This window comes from Cryptotermes secundus, unplaced genomic scaffold (genome assembly GCF_002891405.2).
Source record: "Cryptotermes secundus unplaced genomic scaffold, Csec_1.0 scaffold816, whole genome shotgun sequence".
In the NCBI taxonomy this organism is placed as follows: domain Eukaryota; kingdom Metazoa; phylum Arthropoda; class Insecta; order Blattodea; family Kalotermitidae; genus Cryptotermes; species Cryptotermes secundus.
The window spans coordinates 1,633,177-1,641,477 of NW_019724601.1; the positions used below are offsets into that span (position 1 = coordinate 1,633,177).

The window sequence follows — 8,301 nt, forward strand, 5'->3', positions numbered from 1 at the left end:
TCGCTGGCTTCCCACCGCGGAGGCCCAGGTCCAATCCCGGGTCTGTTCAAGTGGGATTTGTGGTGCACAAAGTGGCGCTGGGGCAGGTTTTCTCCGAGTACTTCGGTTTCCCCTGTCAACCTTCATTCCACCAAATTCTCCATCATCATAATGACCCCGGACAGACCAATCAGTGGCTGCTGTGCCAAGTGGACCCAGTCGGGCTCCACCCCCCACTAATCGAAGATAGCTAACAGAACTCTAAATCCATCTACCAACAGTACTTATGCTTTCAGTCGCACCAGTACGATTTTACGGCAGCCATAAGAATAAAAATGCAAAAGTGTACCCGACAAACATGGCTTCTGGCTATTTTGGATACAGTGGACTACAGTCCATACGCAGGATACAAATAAACTGCTGAAAGATATTACGGGCATACACCACAACCACATCAAAACATATCAAGTCAGAACACAATCACCAATTTTCGTACATAATTTAAAAGCCATTCTTCAAAAACTAGTGAAGTACAAATTGGGCCACAAACAATGTAATGTCTGACAAGAAACCTAAAATTACAGGAACCTGAGATTTTTTTGTGTAGACAGAAATCCCAGTTTTTATTTAAATGCTCAGGAATAGTTTCATAAGGAGATTATCAAACACGCTTCCCACTGGATATCCCACTTTGCGCACTTTACAGAGCTGCATTAAAAAAATATAACAAGTACTTCAAAAGCTAACACCTGAACTGGCGCTGTTCAACAGAGGTGGGAAAACCAGATCATATTCCTTTAACCTCCTCAGGGCATAATCACCTTCACTAGTCATGACTGATTTTTGGCACTAATAACAAACCTTGTTTCAGTATATTACTAGATCTCCTACACAACATACCTCTCTGAGTTCTCAAAAATTGTTAGAACACCACTAAATCCGTTCAGAAAACCTAGGAAAAATTATTTAATATTGTGAAATCAAACTCAACAGGTCCACTGCAAAAAAACATTTATGAGCCTATGGAAGTGTAATCCCTTTCAGATGAGTTCAGACCTTATGTCCAATAACTCATATTTTCCTGATTAAAAAAAAATTCACTAATGTCCTGTCTAACAGGTTAGTAGGGCTAATACCAAAATCTGAACTGTAAAGCTGAACTTCTGAGGTCATAATACCCTTATACAGAATACAAGTCACCAGAAAACTACTGCAGGGTCCCACCAGGTCACATTTGATTAAGTAACATTCAATATGACATTTTCCCCATCTCTAATACAACAAGCAAATATGCTTGGGCTAATTACACACCATGAAGCTTATGGGTGTAATAGCATATACAGCTCCAGGTCATTTAACTTTAGCACTACATGCTGTCAACACGCAGACAGACATTTTGGATATGGCAATTTTTGAAGTGTGTGGCAAAACAGTGACCATATGCGCCCTGAAAAAACTTATGTCAATTTTAAAATACAATTTTGCAGCTAATGCAAAGGTATATTTCCCCTAGTGCAGTAAAACCATGCAGCAGCTGCATATGAAACTTTAGGCCACAGTGGTTACGTTCTCACAGTAACAAGGATACCTGTCAACTGCTCAGATATGGGCAGGCAAATATTAAATCATAACTCAACTCAGAAAAGCAAGATGAATGCTAAAATTTAAGAAGTCAAACTGCAGAGCTACTGAAGCAGTCACATCACTGCAGCAGCAGAACCATACCCAGTCTCTCTTGCCACTCAAGCTGCAAAAGTACATCAACCCTAAAGGCGACATGATATAAAATCTGCTCCCCCCCCCCAAACTGTAGCAAAAGATTTTAAGTTTTTGGACACGATCAATCAAACCGTTTTTATTTAGAACACAACGTTTCAGAAATTGGATTCTGCCTCCATCTTCAGGTGAAAATCTACTCAGATGGGGCCGATCTATATCACTAGTTCTTTATCTCCCAGACTAAGCAGGCTTTTGGCTGAAGGCAAAGAAAAAGTTCCAGTCTCCAAAACGATGTTGTGTTTGGATAATATCCAAAAGCTCAGCAATTGTATTATTACATCTTATGTGGCACGTTTTACATGAACACAAAGTCTGCAGTACTGACGTATGTTCAAAACTCATTCAAATCTTGTCTGCACAATGTCGATGACCCTATACTTAGACATGCCGCTGCTCTGTACTTTCAGCCGTTATCTCACATCAAAATACTGACAGTGGTGGTACAGAAAAATTTTGATTCCTGAGCCCACAATGAAATTCTTCAAAACAAGGTCTCTTGCATGGTTCAGGTCGCACTACAGCCATGGCCACTGAAACATCCTACAAAAGCAATTTTGGGTCTGCATGTAACACCATCTTCTTGGGGCCAGAACTGTTCCTAGACTTAAATGAGCATAATTTCAATGGTGGCTCCCCAACCACTCAGCAAAGGCATTTTCATCACAAATGCCTGTTCGGCCACTTGACCATCACATCTATAGGAAAATCCCTGTATGCAGGAGTCAAGGTTCTCACAATAGCGATGAAATCATTCTTCTGGGATATAATCCAGACTGGCCAACTTTCAATAAATTATAGCCCAGAAGATGGAACTCTTAAAATCCCTTTAGTGTAACAGAAAAATATCTTTTCACCATTTCAAGGCCTTCAAAACTGTCAACTGACAAGGCATTATGAGGGATTTACACCTAAAACAAAATACCAAGGATGTTCCATTACCATTCTTAGACAAAAGACCAACACATTGCAGAACCTCAGAAACACCTGCCACACGAATGCTAAATTTCTGCTTCAGACTGACTTCTGAACATTCTTTCCCATTTAGATGTTAATTTTCATGAACAATCACTGTACTTCTACATACAGGGTGTCCCACGAGGAATGGACCAAACTTCGGGAGGGTGTTCCTTATGTTAAAGTATGCCGATATAACCCAAAACACCTATGTCCAAAGTTGAACGGTTACGGAGATAATGGCCAGAGAAAAGTGTGGTCCTCTGGCGGGTCCACGCACTGTACCTGTCAGCTGAGAAGTCTTATCTATGTTTGTCCCTGAGCGTGGTGATTCACACTAGCCGTAAGCTCATGCGCTAGCTTCAGGGTAAGTTGCGGCCACGTTGTGAATGGATGGTAAATTAGTTGTGTGAAGTTGCTGAAATGCCTTTTGTTTTCACATGTGGAATATTGTGATATGCATTCTGTGTATGGATTTTGTGGTGGCAATGCACGTGCTGCTGTTGAATACCAAAGGCGTTTTCCCGATCAAAGGATTCCATCTTGAAGTGTATTTACGCGAATTCACCAGACATTGTGTGATACTGGTTCTCTTCAGAGTGTTTCTGTGCACTCTGAAAGGGAGGATGTACGAATGAGAAACAAACGAGAAAACATTCTTGAGATGGTGCAGAGAAGTCCGCATCTGTCCACTCGTAGAACGGGCTCTCACATCGGCATATCACGTATGCAGGTGTGGTGAACTTTACATGATGAAGAGCTGTATCCTTACCATGATCAAAGGGTACAACATCTGGAGCCAGGCGACGATGCTCAACATATGGATTTCTGCCACTGGACAAAAGCTCATCCCGAACTGCTAAGCGTCATTTTATTCAGTTATTAGGTGTCTTTTACCCAGGACAGTGTAAATAATTTACGAAGTGTGCATATGTGGTCCCATAATAATCCACGAGATAATGGTAACAAAATTCCAAGAGAGACTTCTGTGAATGTATGGTGTGGTGTACTTGGGCACAGGTTGTTAAGACCTTTTGTCTCTCACAAAAATTTAACTGGAAACACATATGAAGCCTTCCTGAGTGAGTTACCATGTTTGTTGGAATACATCGCAGCTGGCAGAGGACACTTTGAACAGTTAGTATAAAGCAGGTACTGTATTTTAGTAGTTAAGTAGTCGTAATGCTTGGAAACCTAAGGACAACACTGACATGTCCTGCAAGTTATTTTTTTTGTTCAATTAAATGGCTTCATGTCACTCACAAGTTAGTTTGATGTTACGTACATTATTAATATTACATAAACATATTCCTGCAAGTTTTAATATGTATTTGCTAATCAAAAAGTGTAACACCTGTCAAAGTTTCACACTTCTCTGGCCATTATCTCTGTAACCATTCAACTTTGGACATAGGTGTTTTGGGTGGCATACTTTAACATAAGGAACACCCTCCGGAAGTCTGGCACATTCCTCCTGGGACACCTGTATATACAGGTGTTTCACAACTTTAGGGCATAACTGCAGGTGGTGATTTCCTAGGTCTTTCTGATCAAAAAAGTTCATATAAACGTTTGTCCGATTTTGGACAGTTACCAAGTTATGACCGTTTTAAACTCAGAATAGAAGATAACGATTACTGACAATAAACGGAACAAAATAATAAACCAGCATAATACGATACATTTAAAGTATGAACATAAAGTTAACTTCGTGAAATTAACTTTAATTTGGTTTGATTGGTGCTTAAGGCTGATTTTCGAAAATGTCCCCGTCGGCCGCAACACAGGATGCCGCTCGGTTGTGAGGTGCACCTGACATACCAACCCACCCCGCTCTCAAGTGTTGAGGTAAAGAAAACGCTGTCTGTAGCTGGCTAAAAACAGTGACCTGCCAGCTGGCAGACGCAGTTCATCAGAGGGCATGTACGGGGAATGAAAAAGCGGTCACAACTCCGTAACCGTCCAAAATTGGACACATGTTTATATGAACTTTTTTGATCACAAAGACCTTGGAAATCACCTCCTGCAGTTATGCCCTAAGTCGTGAAACACCCTGTATATATACATTTCATACCAATACTACCCTACTATCAAAATAATATTCTAAAAAAATTTTGTTCTGTAACACTTCAATGTACTGCACATCGTGCATGGAGGGTAGTTTTTAACATTTTCATTTTTAGAATGAAATAAGACAACTGTACACACATACATTAACTGGTGAACTGTAGTGTTAACACTACTTAAAAAGAGCAAAATGCTTATAATCCACATAACCCATGCATTAAAACACCTTCCCAATCTTCTCTAAACACAGTAACAAAAGATTTGTCTTTATTGAACACTTTTCTTACTCTAAGTTTTCCACTCATTTATCCAAAGTTGCCACTAAAATATGAAACATTTGCAGTATTAAGGAAATAAAGGGATACTGGAGGTGGGAGTAGTGTATCACACAGACTTTTTCCTAAATTCAAATATATCCAATTATGCACTTACTCTATCATGAGATTACACACATCATAGCAGGGCATGTGGTTTAGCAAATACAAAAATTATATTCCTTATTTACCAATGAGCAATAATCAGGTAACACACTTCATACCATTCAATCAACCAAAATTAATGGAAGCTTCTAAACTCAGAAATTAGAGCACTATATTGGTCAGAAAGAACAAAACACCTTCACATTAGAATGGTTTCAGACAAAGGAATTTCATCAATCATTAACATTCCCTACCTCCTTACACTCCCAAACTACTTTAAGGCACAGGAACCAAATATGTACCCAACTCAAATACATGAATAAGCAGTTACAGCCCCCCCCTTAATTTAACTTTATAACTGCACAAAATATAAAGTATCAAGCGATCATAGAACTCAATTTGCAGTAACCAAATTACTTCTTGCCCCCACTTGACACTTTCTCCTGCCAAATGCTGCTCATCCTTACCCATACCCCAGTCCCAATTGTTATTAAACGAGATTTCAATGAAGCCAACTTCCATGAAGCTTTCTCAAGCAGACCCAGGAAAATATTTGTTCCTTTTACACATGCCATAAGATAGTAATGTTTTTCTGAAAGGTATTTTGTGGTTCAAATTTTACTGTTTGTATAACGCTAGTGTCATACCTTTCCTATTCACATTACCTTAACATACTCAACAGTGCACTATCCACTGGGCCTGGACAGTACATACCAATACTTTAAAATAAAATAAAAAAAACCCTCACCTCCAAACACAAATATCCAACTTACCAAAGTCTAGAAAATTAACTTCCATCACAAAGCATAATACTAAGATCCACTGGATACAGACATATCTGTAGAATTTGATGTGCTCAAAAGATGGGTCAAAAACTCAGATTGCCAACAAAAAAAACAAAGGCTTACCTTCTGAATATACCAAAATTAGTATATCTGTATCCAATCTGACAATATACATATACAGGACAAACTTCTACTCCACTGACCTGCCCCCTGACTGCTGGACCCCTCTCCGCCATGGGAAGGCCCTGGCCGCGCATGGTCTATTTCATCCATGTCGTCATCTAATGTGAGATCTTCCACGCTATCTTCATTGACATCCTCCTCTAGGTATTCAGACTTTGGCTCTAATAGTACTTCAGACGGCGGCTCCAACTTTTGTACTGGTTCTAGGGCTTGTTCATGGGCCATTTCACGCGCAGGCTGTCTGGGTGCTGCTTCTTCTGCTGCTTGTGAGGGCGGGTTTAACAGCTCAGTCTCTGATACAGGTTGTTCTGAAGCCTGATTTGAAGGAAGTGCAGCAGGTTCAGAGGACGGGGGTACTACAGGCGTCAGATTTGCGGGAACACTAGGAACAGTAGCCAACGGGGCAGGTTGGGACTGAGGAGGAAGTTCACTTGAGCTGCTAGTTTCGTGTGACCCTTCTGTTACTGGAACAGGAGCTGCACTTAAACTTCCATCTTCCCCACTTGATCGACGACGATGCCTCTTTCGTTTCGGTGGCGGCGACAAACTTCCTTCCCGAGAACTTGGAACCCTAGGCAACGGTGGAGGTCGGGATGGTGGGGGGCTATCGTCCTCTGGGAGATCAACAATTGGAGGTGGAGCAGCTGGAGGCGGTGGGGCTGGCCGCCTATGACCTAGCGTGGAAGAATGTGGTGGGATGGGAGATGATCTAGGCTGGGGAGGGGGTACAGTTTGCTTTCGAGTCCCATGGTGTCTTTTATCCACATTCTCTCGCTCTCTTTCACTACCCCCTCCCCCACTATCTGACAAACCCTTTATCTGTAATGATTCTGCAGCCTTGAGAAGAGCCCCTAATTGGTCCTGAGATATATTCACTTCACCATGGTACATGTAATCAACCATAGCTTTCAGTTCTTGAAATTTTACATCCTTTAGGATCACAATTGGATGCTTCTCATCATGCTGGCTCAATAGTAGCTGTAAACAAAAAAAATACAACACACTCCTCAATTTCACACCGAAAAAATAAAACTGTCAATTGGCTCCTCCAGACATAAAATTTTAAATTTCCTTACCTCAAAATATGGACTACATGCTGACAGCACAACCTTATGAGCTTTCAAGTACTGCCCCTCTGCGGCCAGTGTACAGTCTACCAAAGTCCCACTTTCCAGCAGGGTGTCAAAACCGGCAACTATCGTACTCTGATGATTATTCCATTTTAGACAGAACTGTTGTTCTGATCCCATTGCCTATCAACAAATAAAACAGTTCTTTCATATGCCCACGTCTCTGCAATGTCCTGTACTAAAATGGCGAAGTCGGGCTTAATCGTAACCGTTAGCAGACAAGGATGAGGGTGGGGGATGACGCTACCGCATAATGGCGGATTCTGGAGAACGAATGAAGCAAGATGGCAGAACCCAAACTACGCAAATTAACGGTTCCAATTGAAGAACAAACAAAATGTTCATAACTTACATCAATTTTGTTCATAAAATCTACAGTGACAGTTAACGAGCAAAGATGAGGGTGGGGGATGACGCTACCGCATAATGGCGGATTTTGGGGAATAAATGATGCAAGATGGCAGAACCCGAACTATGCAAAATAATGGAAAAATCTAACGTACGCTTAAAATATGAAAAACTTACATCAATTCTGTTCAAAACGTCTACAGTGAAATCCTAAACTAAAATTTGCATGTATACCTCAACAAATAACTGGTTCTCGACAGTTGTAAATTTTCGGTCCCACCCTTGTAACGGTCACCCACAATTCCCTAAATTACCAATTTAACACAAACTTACAGCACTATATCAAAACTTAAAGGTAATAATACATTTATCAGCATATTTTGGTCATATTTACCTAAATATATCCTATTTCCAACCGCTTTCTCGAACACAAAAGACCTTCCAATCACTCTATCTACAAACCCTACCACACAACGCAATTTCTTTTCTCACAATGGCGTACCTACCGAATGGCGGGGGATCGTAAACGCATTAAAACCTGAAGTTCAGGTAGAACGAAATGCTAGGGGGAAATTAGTTCTACATTGCGCAGAAACCAATTTCTGCTCACTACGCAATCACGTTCGCGGGGCTCCCTCTAAAATGGTTTGACTTCTT

General features: G+C 40.8%; 1 protein-coding gene across 50 annotated transcripts in view; it reads right to left on the minus strand.

Annotated features, from left to right (window-relative positions):
* Nucleotides 1-8,155, minus strand: part of LOC111862456 (longitudinals lacking protein) — a 595,591-nt gene extending 587,436 nt beyond the window's left edge. For 41 of the 50 annotated variants that reach the window (XM_023847881.2, XM_023847889.2, XM_023847905.2 and 38 more), the window contains exons 1-3: nt 8,039-8,154; nt 7,243-7,419; nt 6,187-7,144 (exon numbers count right to left, since the gene is read on the minus strand). In XM_023847881.2, coding sequence (XP_023703649.1) covers nt 6,187-7,144; nt 7,243-7,416 — 1,132 coding nt within the window. In that variant the 5' untranslated portion in view covers nt 7,417-7,419; nt 8,039-8,154. Of the gene's footprint in view, nt 1-6,186; nt 7,145-7,242; nt 7,420-8,038 lie in introns of all 50 variants that reach the window. The other 9 variants (XM_023847915.2, XM_033750674.1, XM_033750675.1 and 6 more) reach the window with 2 other exon arrangements.
* Nucleotides 8,156-8,301: the final 146 nt, after the last annotated feature.